General features: G+C 40.2%; 1 protein-coding gene across 1 annotated transcript in view; it reads left to right on the forward strand.

Annotated features, from left to right (window-relative positions):
• Positions 1-7,459: 7,459 nt before the first annotated feature.
• The window catches only part of LOC121379620 (QRFP-like peptide receptor), a 54,451-nt gene continuing 41,178 nt past the window's right edge, over positions 7,460-20,732 (forward strand). The window contains exons 1-2 of the mRNA XM_041508267.1: positions 7,460-8,027; positions 11,668-12,113. Coding sequence (XP_041364201.1) covers positions 7,460-8,027; positions 11,668-12,113 — 1,014 coding nt within the window. The remainder of the gene's footprint in view (positions 8,028-11,667; positions 12,114-20,732) is intronic.

Genomic DNA, 20,732 nt, shown 5'->3' on the forward strand with positions numbered 1-20,732 from the left:
TATGTCTTGTGAAAAAGGGGGAAAGTGCACCCTTTTCCTATAATTATGAAATCAAATGTTCATTTGTGTCACGGCTTGGTGACTCGTTCAATATCCTTCAAACCGACAGAAAAAAATATCTGTTTCCGTTTCAACCGAGGATGACGAAATAATTGCCTTTCATTTCCCGACATTCTATATTTCCCTCCGACCTGGCGATTTTCATTGATTCGGCCTTAAGAATTCGCGTCTCATTTCCTGCTACTGTGAACATTAACCGTTTTGAAAACCAAACCAAAATGACATGACTTCCTTTCTAGAAATGCAGTGAGCTGAGGTTGATTCCGTCTTGATACGTTCGTGCTCTAATTTCCCATGATGCAACTGAGATTGGTCCGCCATTGCGCAACCTAATGATAATATCCGTTCGACTGGCTTACTATCGTATTGTCTCGCTCGATCAAACTCAGACTGCCGAAAGAAAACCAGTCTGGAAGTTTTTTTGTGATTTTTTCCCCGTCATCTCCAGACTCCGTTAGGTCAGATGCTAAACAAAGAGACGGAAATAGGTCGGTCGATGTTAGGATACATTTTAGGAATAATCGACTGTACTGAGTATATACCACCAAATTGCTTCACATAGTGAAGTTTATTTTGTTTAAGGATACCACTAGAGCACATTGATTGATTTATTAATCAACGGCTATTGGATGTCAAACATTTGGTAATTTTGACATAGTCTAAGACGTGAAACCAGCTACATGTTTTCATTAGTAGCATTGGATCTTTTATATGCACCATCCCATAGACAGGATAGCACATACCACGGCCTTTGATATACCCAATGGGACCACCGACGGGGATCGATCTCAGACCGATCGTGCATCAAATGAGCACTTTACCACTGGGCTACGTCCTGCCCTCGCTTCACATTGATGACAATAGTAACATAATATGGTTAAGGTGTTACAAGGATCATTTTAATCATCATATACACGCCTCGCCGTTAAAATACAGGGGCCTATTTCACAAAACATCGTTTAGTTTACGTCTACAACTAGCAGTTATAACGGGCATTCGTTTACACGTGTTTCTCATCTATTTCACGCAGAAAATTACATACTTACGAAAGATGGGGATCATTTTAAGTACAGAAGAAAATGAAATATGTGTACTTCCAACTACAATGTATACTTGTTCTGCAATAATAGTAATACGATTTGTGGTTTAGTCGTAGATTTACGTTTACGTACAAAACTAGGCTTATTACGACATGTTTTAATTCACTCTTCGTATAACGCGAAATTTGAATGGCTAAGCAAGTCCATTTGCGGCAGTACATAACGACCATGTACCTGTTGGAAATTTGGGGGATTCCCCAAGAGCCTATTTGCATATTCATAGGCTACCTCTCGCTGTTTATTTGGATGCACTTTGTGACTTACTTTTAAAAGACCAACGTAGAATATTCTCAAACGAAATGCGTGCTTCTTTAAATATTATGACGTAAAAAATGCTGTTTATGAACGTTGTGTGATGTCACCTGTGTGTGGCCGGTAAAACTCAATTTGCGACTATCTTATAACAAAGATTCATGAACGTCCGCAAATGGTCAAATTAAACATAGTTATCCCCAAATTGTAAAATTGGCCACATTATAAACAACGTTATGCACTATATATATGCAATAAAATATGATTCATTGAATCCAATCAAATTGATACCATCTTCTTCTATCATCATCTAACGTTAGGCACCAAAACCAGGTCAGCAACCGACTGCCATCGCCCGCCGTCCTGAATATGATCTGGTCTGCGTTCAATGACAGTTTTTCGACAATAACGTTTCCGAACTATTTGATCGGTTTCCTGTGAAGCCTTTTGGTTTAACGTGAAGCGCATTCATGAACCAGTCTCATGAACAGTAGCGGATTCAGGGGGGGGGGGGGGGTGTCAAGGGGGTCAGGACCCCCTTTTTGAAAACCGACCATAACCTTTAAGGGGAAACGTGATTATATTAACTGTTCTGTGCAAAAGGAGAGATCAGTCATCACATTTGGACCCCCCCCTTTCAGAAATGCATCCGCCCCTGATGAAGTCCCCCCCCCCTCCCCACTCTGCCTGGCTGAACGCAACCCTGGCACCCTGATACCATCAAACCAAATTACTGAACTTTGATCCAGTCTATAAATATGCTGAGACAATTACTGAAGCGTTTTGCAATCAACACTGAGTGGTTACCTCACATTTCATTCGGACCAGCGACCGGCCTCGGTTGCACAGTGGTTAAGTCATCGGACTACAGGCTGTTAGGTACAGGGTTCGCAGCCCGGAACCGGCTCCAACCCAGAGCGAGTTCTTAAGGGCTCAATGGGTAGGTGAAAGGCCACTACACCCTCTTCTCTCTCACTAACCACTAACCAACTAACTATTAACCCACTGTCCTGGACAGACAGCCCAGATAGCTGAGGTGTGTGTCAAGGACAGCGTGTTTGAACCTTAATTGGATATAAGCACGAAAATAAGTTGAAATGAATGAATGAATTCGTGTCGGCCTTGGTAGTGTCACGACGCTTCCTACGCCGTTACTGGCAACTGCTATGCTCTGTCAAGGAACAAGGTCCAATATATATTTACCATTATGCAACGTTAAATTCACTAGAAAGACAACAACTCAGGTTTAGTTTCATAATATGTATTATAAAATATCAGGTAAGTGTTACAGTACTTAATCACTTGGCAATGAGGATATAGTTAGTTACACCTCACAGTTAAAACAGTAATCAACCTTAGAATAATTAATTAGTATTCCCAATCTTCCCTACATACAATATTCAAATAACCTACAATTTACCAGGGGTCTAATTCACAAAGGTTTCTTAGGCTCTACTAGACAACAAAGCATCCTCTTTGCAAGTCATTTAGCATTGCACTGCGAGATCGCAAAGTTGCGAGAGTTTAGTAAATTAGGCCCTATGTCATGAGACTAGGATTACCAGTTAAACATTCCTTTCTTTTCGATTGACTGGGCACCCAGGTTGGAGGGGAGGGGGGGGGGGGGGGGGGGGGGCGGGAAGCAGCGGGCTTTTTGGTGAGCGAGGCTGGAGAAGGAGGCATGGGGCTTTTTGAGGAACGAGGTTGGGGGAGGGGGGGGGGGGGGGTCAGGGGCTCTTAAGTGCTTCGTATCATCAGTTTGAAAAACGACACCAGAAGAAGTGAAAAAAAAGACAAGGTAATACTGATAATGACAAATACCATCTTCGAAACACACTCACCCATACCGCTGTGGATTCAGTATGATTGCGTGTGTAACAAAGATTTCGTCAGTCGTTTCTGGGATCTCGCCGTTTCTTAGAATAGCGATAATCGATGTCTTCTCGAATCACAGATTCTGACGTTAGATTAATTTGACATGATTGTGTTTATCATGTCCCCCGTGATACGGAGTCGGATCAATGAACCGAATGCGAGATCAATCATCAAAAGTCGGTGCAGGATGAACCACACATTCACCGAACTCAGCACATTTCTCTTTGTGATGATTATCATATAATGATGATGTAGTATATTAATTCTCGTGTTTATTATAGTCATTCAAGGTTGGCGTGTGTGTGTGTGTGTGTGTGTGTGTGTGTGTGTGTGTGTGTGTGTGTGTTTGTGTCTGTGTGTGTGAGTGTGAGTGTGTGTGTGTTTGTGTGTGTGTTTGTGAGTGTGTGTGTGTATTTGTGAGTGTATGTGTTTGTGAGTGTGTGTATTTTGACATCCAATAGCTGATGATTAATTAATCAATGTTCTCTAGTGGTGTCGTTAAACAAAACAAACAAACTAATGTGTGTGCGTGCGCGTTCGTTCGTGCACTTTTTGTGTCTATGCTTTTATTTTTGTGTGTGTGTGTGTGTAGTTTGTTTTGTTTTGTTTTGTTTTGTTGTTTTGTTTTGTTTTTTGGGGAGTGTTGTTGTTGTTGGTTTTTTTGTTTCGTGGGGGTGTATGTTTTTTAAGCTCTTATTACTCAGAAACATACTGAAATATCTACCAAGTCAGGACGGTCCCTTTAAACTCGTTGCCTTAACTACTATTCCATCTGCTAGTGAAGAAGACGTACATTGATGCCTCCGGTGCAGATGGAGGAAATTAGGTTGTGTTGTCTGCTGCAGGCTCCGAGCACACAAACACATGACGAAATGCTCACTGGGAGGTCGCGTCGGTCAATACAGGACATTAGTACCATCATAACACTTAAGTTATCGCCCACCGCTAACCGCCCGACCAGTTAATCGGCGATTGGTAACACGCTAAATGACAATGCTTTAAGAGTTAACCTGGTCAACCCTAATTTTACCGGTGAAATTGAAATTGAAATCAATTTATTTATAACTTACGCCTAATAGTTTTGCTCACCTCATTTTTAGGGGTGGGGTGTGTGAGGCGTGTCTTTTTTTTTCTTTTTTCTTTGTTTATTTTTAAATCAACAATTAAATCTAGGAATATCTCCTGCGATGTATGTATAAAATTTTATGTAATTGTTCGTTGCATTTCCAAAACCATTTGCCTTTTTGTCCTATTATAGCCTACAAGGAGAGGAATGGAGAGCCAGGCACGTGTGCAAGGGGTGGGATAGGGTGGTGTGCTTCGAAGGTCCAACCTCTTCGTTGAAAGCGAATTTTCTTCTTTAATTTTTTTTCTTTCTGGGGGTGCATAACCCGAACCCCTTTAAAAGCATCGCTCGCCTGCATAATTTGTTGCACACGCGCCTTAGAGCTGATACACCTATACGCCATTTGTCATGTAGTTGGCTGTAACTTGTCATTATTTGTAAATTAGATGATAAATAGCAGATTACTGTTAGTGGTTTTTTTATAATCAAGGTGTAATGAAAACAACAAAAGTGTCAATAGTCGTGAAAATCGCCTAAGGAATTAATCAGTAAATTTGTGACATAAAACATTATGTGTTTCCTGAACATTTCATTTCAATTTAACTGTATATTTAGTTGGCGCACGCTTTTCTGGCATTTCAGCAGGGGCGGATCCGGGGAATATTTGATAGGGGAGGGAGACAAACGGGGAAAAGGGATCATGAACTAAATTGTCGAAAGGGAATTCCAGAGAAATAAATTAAAAGTACAGGCAGGATCGCATGATAATTGCTGCAATTTTAAAGATGTTATCGACTAACAGAGACCTTTTAACGATTGTAATTACATGTCAAATGTATTTTTCTTCATTAAATATTAGTGGCTGTATATTAAACGTGTTTCTGATCGTTCTAATATTTGTACTAGGTTAAATTTCATTTTATTTCCTATATATTTTTTTTTTCGTACGTACGAAATTATTTGAAGACAAACTCCAGTTTGGCCTTCTTACAAATATTAAGACGACCAGAAACACATTGAATATACAGACACTAATATTTTAAACAAGAAAATATATTTAATATGTAAGTTTAATCGTAGAAATAGGTTATAAGTCGGAAACATCTTACAATGCAGGAAACTCGGGAATATACCTTTAAAATGTCCTTCGTTTAACGACATCGCTAGAGCACATTGATTTATTAATCATCGGCTACTGAAAGTCAAACATTTGAGAGAACGTTTTGACATATAGTCTTAGAGGAAACTTGCTACTTTTTTTCTATTAGCAGCATGGGATCTTTTATCGTGGTGTCTTTTATATGCGGGGCGGAACGTAGCCCAGTGGTAAAGCGCTCGGCTGATGCGGAATCTCTTTAGGATCGATCCCCGTCGGTGGGCCCATTGGGCTATTTCTCTTTCCAGCCAGTGCACCACTAGTATATCAAAGACCGTGGTATGTATTATCATGTCTGTGGGATCCCTTGCTACTAATGGAAAATGTAGAGGGTTTCCTCTCTAAGACTATATGGGCTTTACGTGCACATTCAGAGCAAGCTGTTGTAGCGCACGCTCCATCCATTAGCCGATGATTAATAAATCAATGTGCTGTAGTGGTGTCGCTAAACAAAACAAACTTCCTTTATGTGCATTTTTCCAGACAGGACAGGCTATACCATAGACTTTGATATACCCGTCGTATTTGGAATGGGGAAAAAACCTCAATAAAAGAATAGGTTCACCGAGGGGTTTCGATCCTGCGACCTAAGCACCTCAAACGTGCTCTCTACAACTGAGTTAGATCCGTTGACCCACTAACGGTAGGCTGGAACATACCAGCGGCTTCAAATATACACTGTGTGTACGTTCCTCTTCAGATAACGCCAGCCACCTCGTGACATTTTACATACCTTTTAAGCACCTAGCGTTAGATATAAATTAACGATTTTATTTTTTAAATTATTTTTTAATCCCTACCATTTATGACTACGTAGCAGTAATAAAATATCGATAGCAAGCGTTATAACAGGTCTATGTACTTTGATGTATAAAGTACTTTTGGGACATTTGATAAAACGGATAAATGTTGAGGTAATGTCCTCTGTGTAGGACTGACACCGAATATTGGTACTGTACTGTCGTAGCTATAATCTTGCTGCATACCTTGGCACCACGATTGAACTATGACATTAAAATTGTTTTAACATATAACTTAAAGTTGTCACTAATAATAAAATAATTATATATCATTATTACACACCAGTGTAAGATATTGCTCATGTAATAACAATCACTCATTATCTAACTAGTGTAATATTGGCGTGATGTGAGCGTGACGTAGATCACTTGCTGACCCAATTCGTAGAAAAATATCATTTAGTAGGTCTCTACATCTGCTTACTTCTGCACTGCGGCTTGTTTGCAGTTGGTTTGTAATAAATAAAATACTAAACTAGTTTGCCTGTCATACCATTTTAATGAAACTCGTGAACAGTGTTGGTATAATAGTCAGATACAAAACTGTTCACTTATTTCATAAATATGGTATGACAGGCAAGCTCGTTTAGAATTATAAACATATTTATGACTTTTAGCAAACAAATACGCTAATAGTTAATTCTGAGTATAAATTTAAACGTCGTTCGAAATTGTAAAAATAACTGGTATAGCAATTCGCCGTATAGTCGCAATTTAAAGTTTGAATGAAAGTAGTGCGTTGGTATGCACTTCTGTAGTGCGTTCTGTAATGTTAAAATTATAAGAACTTGTACGAACCTGATTAATGGTAAGTGATCCCCCAACAGTAAGTCATTAATAAAAGACAACACTTTAATAATTATTTTCTCTACTTGATTTGTTGTTACGACAGTACCAATATCCTTTGTCGGTCCCGCACAGTGATATTCCGTTGAGCCATGTAGTGGGTCAACCTGTCGTGTGACTCTGCCTTTAATGGTAGTTAATCGTTGGAGAGAATAAAGGAAGTGAGTAGCCGCCTTAAATATTAACATTTTAATGTGGTTCTTTTTTTTCTTTTTTAAAAATATATTTTCAGCTTATGACGTCTGTCCGTCGGATGAATAATTGATCACGTGACGATTCTTCATCTGTCGCTTCATTGGCAGCCATGTCTTCAACACCAGACCTGATTGGCTTCCCAAACGGAACCGGGGAACCGGATGTGACGACATATCAACAGAGTGTTACTCTCCCGCTTACGAACCTAATTTTCTATAACTCATCTTCGTATGAGAGCGAGAGAATGCAGGCGTCGATAAAGTACGGAAGTTCGAGCGACAATATATCTGAGACAACGATGGCGGTCTTCCAGAATTCGACTGTCAATGGAACCTCCTTTGTTGAGTACGAGTGGACCCATCCGACGCTGATCACTTACGACTTCAGCCATATATTGTATCCGGGGTCATACAAGCACGTTGCATTGTGGGAAGTTGTCATAAAGGTCATCACGTACATACCCATCATAGTTTTGGCACTCGTTGGTAACTTCTTTGTTATATTAGTTGTGGCGAAAAACAAGCGCATGCGCACTACGACCAACTACTACATCGTCAACCTGGCAATAGCGGATTTGCTGGTCGTGGTGTCGTGTTCCTGGGTGCATCTTCTCACGGACCTTACCGAGGGCTGGATACTCGGCGCATTTTTCTGTCGGTTTAATACCTTTGCTCAAGGTTAGTATATATATATATATATATATATATATATATATATATATATATATATATATATATATATATATATAATTACAAACTTTCCGAATTTATACGATTTACTGTATTCTGATTGGCTGACGTCACTAAAAAATCAAGCGTTATAATTCCATAAACCTCATAAAAATACGTCATCACGGAAGACCAAGATCGATTGGAACTATTTTTAGCTGGATGGGCGAGAAGCCCAATGACCCAGTTCGGTGATCGTTTTAAAAATAGAACAAGCAAGTGACCTGTTTTCTCGATTAAAAAAATAAGGGAACCTGGATGAGATATTCATGTTATAAAAAAAAAAAAATTGCAATATATATATATATATTTTTTTTATTCTGTTAAAAAAAACCCCCAAAACATCCAATAGTATGTATGTATTCCTACGCTTATTTACAGAACATGGTTGACGGTAAGAACGAAAGAAATTATTTTTGAGTGTTTTAAGGTACACTTCTTGTACTGTTTGTAATTATAAGAATTGTTTCTCATTTTTTAGGAATTTATCGATGTATAAAAGTCACAAATGTAGTATAAAATCGCTTCGCTACGCTACGCGATTTTATACCATTTGTGACTTTTATACATCGATAAATTCCTAACAAATAAGAAACAATTCTTATATATACAGTGAAATTCCTTTAAACCGGACACCCTCTGAACCAAGTTAAAGTCCGGTTGTAAGAGGTATCCGGTTTAGAGAGGTTCTCTTCTGTATAGATATTTAATAAGGGGCCGCGAAAAATGTCCAGTGTATTGAGGTAATTCCGGTTTACAGAGGGTCCGGTTTTGAGAGATTTCACTGTACATATATGATTTGTTTGTTTGTTTACTTGCGAAGTAGTTTTAATGATATTTTATACAGCCTACAATTTTCACTCTGCACAACTTTGTCTTCCTTTCAAAAATAGTTGATCTTAGTGCTGAGATAGCTACGTGGAACGGAGCGCTGGAAAACAGTTATTTGTGCTTGTGACACACATGTATCATTCCCTATCAGCTTTTGGTAAGCTAGGTTTGTCCACTTCGGACGAACGAGCTTCGTTAGTCACCTCTGGTATATTGTCAAGCGATACCTGGAATTACATTCATTCATTCATACCCAATTTCATGCTTCTATCCAATTAATGTTCAAGCACACTCCTGGGCATACACCTCAGCTATCTGGACTGTGGGTTAGTGGTTTGTGATAGGCCTTGCACCTGTCCACTGAATCGGTAAACTCGCTCTGAGTGGGAGCTAGTATCGGGTTGCGAACCCAGTACCTACCAGCCTAACGTCATATGGCGTCCCTTCCATGGACGGCAGAACGAGGGGGAGGGGGAGAGGCGCGTGGGCCTTACGCCCCAAACACGTTTCCGTTTTATTTTGTTCAGAAGGCTTAAAATGTTACTTAACGGGACAGACCCTAGTTTCAACTCTGTGAAAATTTACACTAAGTTTAGTTAGTCTACAAACCTGTATAAAGTTACAATTGAGTGAAACATGAGTCTGTGACTTTGAAATGGTGAAATACCCTCTAAAAACAGACTAAAATTCGACTCCATAGCTGTTACTTCTCAGACGCACGTGCGTTTTTAAAAATATGAGAAATGCATTTTGTAATATTAAAAACACCAGAATGGCCAAAAACACTTCGAATGTGTGGAAATGGATAATCTAAACAATAAAATCTAATTAAAGTATGATCTCAGTTGTTAAAAACGGCTCTAATAGTAAACAATATGCCTTAGTGTTTAAAAACTAGGGTATGTCCCTTCAACACCTAAAGTTCGAAATTTCCTCAGGGAAGCATACCTCCCGAACCCCTCAAACACATGCATTTTCATCCCCAAGACAATCGAACTTACAGTACCCCTAACCTTCAAACACACTCCGCGTCGTGTCCGGTAACCATTACACCACCAAAGGCAGTGCAAGTACATTGAGATCGACGAACGTTAGATATTTATCTGGTGTCGTGGGACATTCGATTCTAGTCTGGAAACTGATCCACTGATCTCAGGTGTACGCTTTGAGACTAGTCAACTACGTCATGCCCAATCAGAGATTTCCCCAATGTCTTCAGCTTAGTGTTTGTCATCTAGGTGTGGATACAGAACAATTGTCAAGACATTTCGTTAATGTGTGTTCTTTGGAAGTCGACTACACGACAGAAATTGGTCTAAGGCGAGATTGCACGGAAGGCTCTCGTTATTAAACAGAAGCTTCCTCGGTTCCCATTTTGCTTTGATGTGTATCTTTAATTGTTATACCTCCAGATTATACAACCGTGAAGAGAATCACCCCAGCGTCTGACATTTTACTAATGTCTGGAAGGAAAATAACAGTCTCAAGAAAAATTCTGAAAGCAATTTTAATGAGAGTCACAAATGAATGAATGAATTAATCAAAGGGATATCCCTGAATATGCTGCAATTGTTTAAGATATTATCGACTAACAGACTTTTTAACGATTGTGATTACATATTAAACATATTTTTCAGCATAAAATATTAGTGGCTGTATATTAAACGTTTTTCTGGTCGTTCTAATATTTGTACTAGGTTAAATTTCATTGTATTTCCTTTTTTTTCATACGTACGAAATTATTTGAAGACAAAATCCAGTTTGGGCTTCTTACAAATATTAAGACGACCAGAAACACATAGAATATACAGACACTGATATTCTAAACAAGAAAATATATTTAATATGTAAGTTTAATCGTAGAAATATTTTATTAGTCGGAAACATCTTACAATGCAGCAAACTCAGGAATGCCCCTTTAATCTTTAACGACACGCAAGCATAGAAACTCACCGGTTATTGGGTGTCAAACAATGGTAAACATATGAATGAATTGATGATCAACATCAATATAAAAAATTCCAATTTGCGTAACCCAATAATGGAACTACCTTTCCTCAACTGAATTCTTTTAGCGTAACCCTTTTTCTTTGCGTAACCAGTTTTCAGAATAAAACAAAACACAACGTAATTTATATAGTTTGTTTTAAATCCAGCTGTTATTATTTGGAGTAAGTTCAGCAAACCGATTGTCGCTAACGTTTGCTAGTCTGGTTTATGTGCCACACGTTAAGCTAAATGACCACTTCTAGAACCAGTCAAAATTGTTCTCAAACGTTAAGCGATAACCGGCTAGCTGAACTTAGGTCTTATATCTTTAATTGGTTTACATACGAGAATCAAAGTTCTATTGTTGAAATTTTAAACCGGCCTTGGTGGTGCAGTGGTTAAGCCAACGGACTACAGGCTGGTAGGTACAGGGTTCGCAGCGCAGTACCGGCTCCAACCCAGAGCGAGTTCTTAAGGGCTCAATGGGTAAGGTGTAAGACCACTACACCCTCTCCCCCTCTCTCTCTCTCTCTCTCTCTCTCTCTCTCTCTCTCTCTCTCTCTCTCTCTCTCTCTCTCTCTCTCTCTCTCTCTCTCTCTCTCTCTCACTAACCACTAACCAACTAACAACTAACCCACTGTCCAGGAGAAACATCCCAGATAGCTGAGGTGTGTGCCCAGGACAGCGTGCTTGAACCTTAATTGGATATAAGCACGAAAATAAGTTGAAATGAAATGAAATGAAATTTTAAATCTTATTTATTTTTCAGTTTTATCTCTGGTAGCGAGCATCCTGACGCTCACTTTCATCGCATGCGACAGATTCTTTGGAATTGTATTCTCCATGAAAGCCCATTTTATCGAGAGACGCGCACGGTACACAATCGTTGGTTTGTGGTTCTGTTCGGTAGCCGTAGCGGCCCCGATGCTCGTATACCGAAATCTGTTCGAGGTTCGCTGGAAGGATCACCTAGAGCAGTGGTGCGACGACAACTGGCCAGTCGTGTTGGTGGAGGACCCGTTAACCAACGGCACGATGCCCACTATACCGGCGCGGAAGATTTACTACACGTTTGTGTCCGTCGTTTTGTTTTTCCTGCCAACTTTGCTGATGACGGCGGCCTATGCTGTGATAATATGGACGCTGTGGTCCTCGCAAGTCCCAGGGGAGCGAATCAGCAAAGACATTAGAATGCAAACAAAGTTAAGGAAAAAAGTAAGCACACCAAGAGTATGATACCAACCATGGAATAACCAATAGTTTCCAGTATTTAGATATTGTTGCAATATGCCTATGGTACGGGGGCAGTCTTCGAGCGTTAGATATCTCTCTCTCTCTCTCTCTCTCTCTCTCTCTCTCTCTCTCTCTCTCTCTCTCTCTCTCTCTCTCTCTCTCTCTCTCTCTCTCTCTCTCTCTCTCTCTCTCTCTCTCTCTCTCTCACTTCCTCACTCGTTTTCTCCATCTCTCTCTCTCTCTCTCTCTCTCTCTCTCTCTCTCTCTCTCTCTCTCTCTCTCTCTCTCTCTCTCTCTCTCTCTCTCTCTCTCTCTCTTTCTTACTTTCTTTCTTTCACACACATACACGCACACGCACGTGCGCGCGCGCACACACATGAATATGAATTGTTGTGGACTTATTGTATAATATACTCTTCAAAAAAAGTAGGGGAACTCTAATAAGAATTTACAATTGTCACAATTTTAAGGTATATTAGCTGTGGAGAATGGTTATATGATAATAGTGCATTAATTGGGCAAACATTACAACCGGTAGTTCAGTATTACAGTAGGTTTTATGACCACCATAATCTTGCAGGACGATTGGGGTCAGAAGTGACGTTTTTTTTTGTCAGTAAATTGCAAATTCAAACAATAAAAATGACTAAAAACAAAACAATAACAACTGTATGATCAACAGAATGAAAAAGATTGACAGAAATAATGTTGCACAGTGATTAATGGACCTTCCTGAAAATTGTCAAAATCGACAATGACACCCCACGCACGTGTACGGGGCAACTGCGTGATGCATGTGCAAACTATGGAATGTGTTTCGGTGTGTTGATAAACAGACCTGAACGTTCTTTACTAGGATGTCTGTGGTCAAAACGTATGTTTTAATATTTCAGGTTCCCCTACTTTTTTTATTAGTAAATAATAATGTGACGCGTGCGAGGTATGGTAGTTAAAAGATGAGAGAATAGCCGACTGCATATGATTCGGATGGAATCGTAAAGTTTGTCTTTTCACAATCGGCTATTGTCGTACGAGGCACTCGTATCGTGTGACGTCGCCTTAACTAAATCCTATGTTTTATTCCATACGCCTATATGGCATTTGTAACTTCCGGTACAATTTTATTAACATTGACCCCTGTCAATAAGGACCGACCCAGGAGTCAACATAATGTGCATTTTGAATCAAATGCTTTTGTAGACAGGCGAAATGCATGTATATTATATTGTCACGGGGATTCTATAATACCCGTAACTGAATAAAACACGATTGTCCAAATATCTCTCCTAACTGGACCGGCCTCGGTGGCGTCGTGGCAGGCCATCGGTCTACAGGCTGGTAGGTACTGGGTTCGGATCCCAGTCGAGGCATGGGATTTTTAATCCAGATACCGACTCCAAACCCTGAGTGAGTGCTCCGCAAGGCTCAATGGGTAGGTGAAAACCACTTGCACCGACCAGTGATCCATAACTGGTTCAACAAAGGCCATGGTTTGTGCTATCCTGCCTGTGGGAAGCGCAAATAAAAGATCCCTTGCTGCCAATCGGAAGAGTAGCCCATGTAGTGGCGACAGCGGGTTTCCTCTCAAAATCTGTGTGGTCCTTAACCATGTGTCTGACGCCATATAACCGTAAATAAAATGTGTTGAGTGCGTCGTTAAATAAAACACTTCTTTCTTTCTTTCTCTCCTAACTGTATATCTATTAGATCTCTCTGTAACGGGCAGTTCAAAACCGCTTTGGCTCGTCTAGGTATGATCAGAGATAAGATCTTATATAAAGTATATAGTATTATAGCACGTTTAGTTCACTAGAAAACACAACAAAAACACAATACACTTTGGAATCTGTATTAACCTACGCTGACAAATGTACTGCCGCAGTAGTTAATTAATAACAACAATAATAACAACCCAGAACTGATCACTTAATTAATTAATCTCTAGGTGTCTAGTTTACACAATATGCTAATCACTTCACCGTGACACAACACCCACACGTGTGATAATTGAGAAACGCTAACACACACACGTGCGATAATGGAGAAACGTGTCCAGGGGAACTTAATTAATAAAGGAATTACAACACTATTCCTAACTGGTTCATTTTTAATTAACCCTTAACTACTCATTCAGTAACCTTGTAACACAGAATTAATACTGGTACCTATCACAATAAAGACAATAACCTACCGTTTACCTAGGTCTTCTAGGATGACTGGCTAAGCTTTATATTACCAAATACTCGTATAATGTTAGAACAAAAAGTCTACGATTTACTTCGTCAGATGACCGAAGACACTGTCTAAAGAATATTGGTATAATACAGTATTAAAATATTTAAAGTCACATCAATCACATCAAGGTTATACAACAGAGCAGAAATAATATATTTACCAAAGTCCAAACGGACTAACGTTCCCGGGAAGCCTTCCTTTTTGGTTCTGCTCGATATATCTAAAATCCTAGCTATTTATTCAAAACTCTCAGAGACAGCGAAAATAGCCTGGGGGTACAAAGCGGTACCTCACGTATCATGTGGATTTTCCACAACCACCACGCCGACATATTTTTCTCTAATCGTCAGACTGGCTGTCGCCATCCGCGAGCAATCCCCTGGCCATAAGCAGCACTACCGGAGATATTACGTAACTACTAGCCACATGGCCTCCATACCTGCGCTGGGTGTGTATTAGAAAAGCTCGATGACCGTCGCGCAAAGGTATCACGTAACAAGCTGCCCATCTGGGCTTAAGTGCAATTTGGGACTGCACACGGTGAGTCCCCTCTATCAAACACAACTGGTTCATTTACCCTCTGCGGGAGATCAACAGGTTCCACCACATTTAATTCCTCAATTGACTTATCTACCATTTTACTGATAACCTCATCCACTCCAATTTCATGGCTCACACACGTATCAGACAAATCACAAATATCCTCTGCGTCTTGTGTTACCTTTCTGGCCATAACCCTAGTCATTACACACGCAGGATATCTAATCTCATCAACCTCACTCTCTCCTACTAGTAAAGGGCTGTCTTTGATTAACAATTGGTCACATTTCGGCTGACAACACTGACTAGTCAAATCATTACCCAACAAAACTCCTATGTTTTCAACAGGCAAGTCCTTTACAACACCCATAACGACTGGTCCCGTCACAAACTTCGAACACAAGAAAACGTTATGTAACCGAACAACCATTTTTTCTCCAGTAACCGAGGTTAAAGCCAAACTACGTCCTGAATCTGAATTTTCAATACCAGCTAAACACTCTTGCGTGATCAAACTCTGACTACACCCGGTATCTCTATAGATTGATATAGTCTTAGGACTCAATTCTTGTTTCACATCACAAACCATACCAGTGGACACATACGGGTTTACTTTCTCTGCCATGGGACTAACCATTAACTCTCTCGCTAACGGAGCTGACCTCACTAAACCGACCACGTGCGCATTATCGCGTTTCCTTTTAAAACAGTCCCCGACAAGATGGTTATCCTTTTTACAGTAACTGCAATGTGGACGAAAAGTTCGTGCATTGGCTGATAACGCAGGTTTATCCTTACTTTGCCCACCAGGTGCATTCCTTGCCTGACTAGCTGACCAACTAGATGACTCTCCCCGATAGTTACTTTCCCGGGAAAAACCTGGCTGAAATTTCTTCTTATCACCCTGTTGTAAAGAGCTACCCTGTACTGCCTGAGCTTTGTGTATTAACACGTAATCATCTGCCGCTATGCCTGCCTCCTCTATCTTTTTGACTTCACGATCCTCTAAGTGAATACGTAAGCTAACTGGTAATCCATTTTTAATGTCCTGTAAGATCAACAACTCCCGTAACTCAGTATATGACTCTACCTGATGAGAAATCACCCATTTATCAAACATCCCTGCCTTCTTAGCCACAAACTCACTATAAGACTGACCCTGCGTTTTTCTCAACTCGCTATACCGTAACCGATAATCCTCAGGTCGTAATTCATACGCCCTCAACACTGCCGCTTTAACTAGGTCGTACTGACTTGCTCGCTCATCACTCATTGAATTATAAGCTACACTGGCCTTCCCCTTAAACTTAGACACGGCTAACAATGTCCACTTAGACTGCGGCCAATTTAGCTGCTTAGCGGCCCGTTCAAAACGTTGAAAGAACATATCTACCTCCTGGTCATCAAATACAGGCACTGATCTATAAGCCTCCGACATGTTAAAACCAGTTCCTGCCTCTCGTCTAACTTCTTCAGTATTCAACTTTAACTCATGTTCCACCCTTAATTTTGCTAACTGGAATTCTCTATCTCTATCTCTATCTTCTCTATCCCTCTCCCTCTCCCTCCCTCTCTCTCTCTCTCTCTCTCTCTCTCTCTCTCTCTCTCTCTCTCTCTCTCTCTCTCTCTCTCTCTCTCTCTCTCTCTCTCTCTCTCTCTCTCTTATCTCTATCTCTCTCTCTCTCTCTCTCTCTCTCTCTCTCTCTCTCTCTCTCTCTCTCTCTCTCTCTCTCTCTCTAACTAATGCACGTTCTTCTCTTTCGTACTCAAGCTTTTTAAAAGCTAATTGTTGTTCCACACTTAACTCATTTATCTCTATCTCTGGAACAATCTCACTGTCTTCCATAACAGGACTATCACCAAAAACTTCCTGGATAATAATTGTTCTTATATCTCCTAAGGTTTTAGCTGATGTTAAATCAATTTCTCGCTCACCCGCGATTTCAACTAACTCGGCCTTACGTGCTCGCTTAATCTCCACTACACTGAGCGTAGGCCTATCCAGCAAATTCTTATCCATGTTTAGATATGACGCACTTATTATTAATTCATTTTCTAGTGAACTACGTTGCTACTTCTAGTTAATTTGTAAAATTAATTTATAAAGCCCCCATTTACAAACAATACTTTTTTAAATATGCATGTCCCGTTTCAGATCCGGGACGAGCGCCCCAATTTTCTACTCCTGTCACGGGGATTCTATAATACCCGTAACTGAATAAAACACGATTGTCCAAATATCTCTCCTAACTGTATATCTATTAGATCTCTCTGTAACGGGCAGTTCAAAACCGCTTTGGCTCGTCTAGGTATGATCAGAGATAAGATCTTATATAAAGTATATAGTATTATAGCACGTTTAGTTCACTAGAAAACACAACAAAAACACAATACACTTTGGAATCTGTATTAACCTACGCTGACAAATGTACTGCCGCAGTAGTTAATTAATAACAACAATAATAACAACCCAGAACTGATCACTTAATTAGTTAATCTCTAGGTGTCTAGTTTACACAATATGCTAATCACTTCACCGTGACACAACACCCACACGTGTGATAATTGAGAAACGCTTCTAGGGGAACTTAATTAATAAAGGAATTACAACACTATTCCTAACTGGTTAATTTTTATTACGTAACTACTAGCCACATGGCCTCCACACCTGCTCTGGGTGTGTATTAGAAAAGCTCGAGGACCGTCGCGCAGAAGTATTACGTAACAAGTTGCCCACCTGGATAAGTGCAATTTGGAACTGCACACGGCCTTCTAAAACAATTAATATCGCCACAGCCGAAAACAAAAATTAAGAGCATGTACCGTCACATATATATTCACAAAAGAAAAAAAAACCCACACCTGGAATACCTGTTTTCAACAAGGTGTCCGTTATAAGACTAGACTGTATGTTAAAGAGCTGGGATCTGGTTTCCAATTCAAGGAGGTTGTGGGGCAGGGGGTGCCTCGGAATTTGAACAACAAAACTATTAGTATTTTCAGCGTTGTATCTCTGTACAAGGCAAAAGTCACAAGGAATTTTTGACAATTCCATGACTGAAAGAAAGAAAGAAAATGTTTTATTTAACGACTCACTCAACACATTTTATTTACGGTTATATGGCGTCAGACATATGATTAAGGACCACACAGATTTTGAGAGAAAACCCGCTGTCGCCACTACATGGGCTACTCTTTCCGATTAGCAGCAAGGGATCTTTTATTTGCGCTTCCCACAGGCAGGATAGCACAAACCATGGCCTTTGTTGAACCAGTTATGGATCACTGGTCAGTGCAAGTGGTTTACACCTACCCATTGAGCCTTGCGGAGCACTCACTCAGGGTTTGGAGTCCGTATCTGGATTAAAAATCCCGTGCCTCGACTGGGATCCGAACCCAGTACCTACCAGCCTGTAGACCGATGGCCTAACCACGACGCCACCGAGGCCGGTATACCATGACTGGTTCTATGAGTCACTCTCAAGCGTTGTGCTTCATCTGGGCAGGCTTCTTCTATCCTCTCTGTTGTCTTCGTACTAGCAGTCCTCTCTATTATCTCACTCATTTTAGCGTAAGGACATTTTCATAGTGTTGTTGTTGTTAATGCATTGTTTAATTATGGGGTAGGCGGGGTGTAGATCAGTGTTAGTCTGATGTGTTACGGGTCGTAGGCACGCACATCACAGTCTGTAGTATGTATCGTAATGTCTATGGTGGAAAATGTATATAAGTACCCCTTATTGCTTTTCGGTAACAGTAGGCGGGCTGGCTGGCGCTCTCTCTCTCTCTCTCTCTCTCTCTCTCTCTCTCTCTCTCTCTCTCTCTCTCTCTCTCTCTCTCTCTCTCTCTCTCTCTCTCTGCTCGTGTGTGTGTGTGTGTGTGTCTGTATCTCTCCGGGTGTCTGTCTGTCTGTCTCTGTCTATCTCTCTATGTCTGTCTGTCTGTCTGTCTGTCTGTCTGTCTCTCTCTCTCTCTCTCTCTCTCTCTCTCTCTCTCTCTCTCTCTCTCTCTCTCTCTCTCTCTCTCTCTCTCTCTCTCTCTCTCTCTCTCTCTCTCTCTCTCTAACTTCGTTTTCTCAAACGTTACGCCATCTCAAAGAAGTCGGTTCCGAACGTTTCTCTGTGTAGCTTAAACATGTGAGCGTTTGTATGTTTATCTCGAACTCTGACATGAAAAATACACGTTATCTGAAATTACATACATGGTTCCAAATGACATATTTACTATATATTTAGTATATGTTTCTTGAAGTTGAAAAATATTTCCTTTTTTTTTTTTGGACAATTCAGTAAATGTATTGCTATCGAGGCACTGACTATCGTAACATGTCGATAGTTAGATGTATTGTTACACCAAGCCAGCGTGTTCAGCATGGACGAGCGATCGCGAACAATTTGACTGGTACCATCGTCTTCTATCATATCACATTAATTTAACGTTAGGTGCAAAAAAAAACAGTTTAGCGAGCGACCTTGATCGTTAGCTCTCCTAAACATGCCTCAATTAAGCCCAGCTTTCATCATGCCATGAGAGAATTTCCGCGTTGTGTGGTCATTAATGATGTAAGAATGAATAGATGCTTATAATTTCAAGTGCAACTAATGGGTTGTCAAATTTGGAAACTAGATTGTTAGCAAAGCTAATTACATCGTTCTCGTACCTGAACAATGCTGCACATTCTAAATTGGGTAATTTTTCGTCGCAATCAATGGGCTAAAACTCATTAACATTCTAACCGCTTCGTCATTAGCTGCTTCTCTTCAGGCCAGTGGTTATAGCAATCATTGCTCCCAAAGAAAGTTCCGTGTCAAAGTTCGAGGTGCACTACCGGCCTCGGTGGCGCAGTTGTTAAGCCACCGGACTACAGGCTGATAGGTACAGGGTTCGCCAGAGCAAGTTCTTAAAGGCTCAGTGGGTAGGTGTAAAGCCACTACACCCTCTTCTCTCTTTCTCTCACTAACCAACTAACAACTAACCCACTGTCCTGGACAGATAGTCCAGATAGCTGAGCTGTGTGCCCAGGACAGCGTACTTGAACCTTAATTGGATATAAGCACAAAAATAAGTTAAAATGAAGTATTTACTGAGTAAAAACAGCTGCAGCGCTGGGACCTAATTCACTAAACTCTCGTAACTTTGCGATCTTGCAGTGCAATGCAAAAATACTTGCAAAGAGGATGCTTTGTTGTTTAACAGAGCCTAAGAGATCTTTGTGAATTTTGCCCCTGATTGGTAGTAATATGTGACATGGATTATTTGTGCAAATACTATAGCCTCTATTAGAAACATACTTATCGGCACTTGATTTGCATAGCGCTAAGCGGGACTGGCACGCATACATCTCAGCTGAAGATTCACAAACAAGTGTGGTCATCGACCATTCTAACTGTAACCGGAACACGCCGGAAGTGGTTAGTGGTTAGGGGACGTAATTCTGCCTATTTTTTCTCGCGAATTTCTAATAGAGGCTATTATCAATAGTTAATAAATAAAATACACTTTTATTTGTAATACAATTGTTATACAGTATACATTAGAAGTTAAAACTAGTGCAAGGTAAATCCAAAACATGGATCTGAATTACTAATAAAAAAATTCATAAAATATATTAAATGGTACGCCCGACCCTATTTTCTTCAAGGTAAATTAAAAATGAGGTGTCACACTGTTTATTGGTATAGTGCCTGGGTGTGTTGATAATATGCTTTCATCAGTTTTATTAATAAATGTTAACATTATCGACAATATGAATGGATTTGGTACATTGGAACCTGTAATGTAGTGTGATATATTGGATCTGCTGCCAGTCTGAATTTGACATCAGAT

Source organism: Gigantopelta aegis, chromosome 8 (genome assembly GCF_016097555.1).
Source record: "Gigantopelta aegis isolate Gae_Host chromosome 8, Gae_host_genome, whole genome shotgun sequence".
Classification (NCBI taxonomy): Eukaryota; Metazoa; Mollusca; class Gastropoda; order Neomphalida; family Peltospiridae; genus Gigantopelta; species Gigantopelta aegis.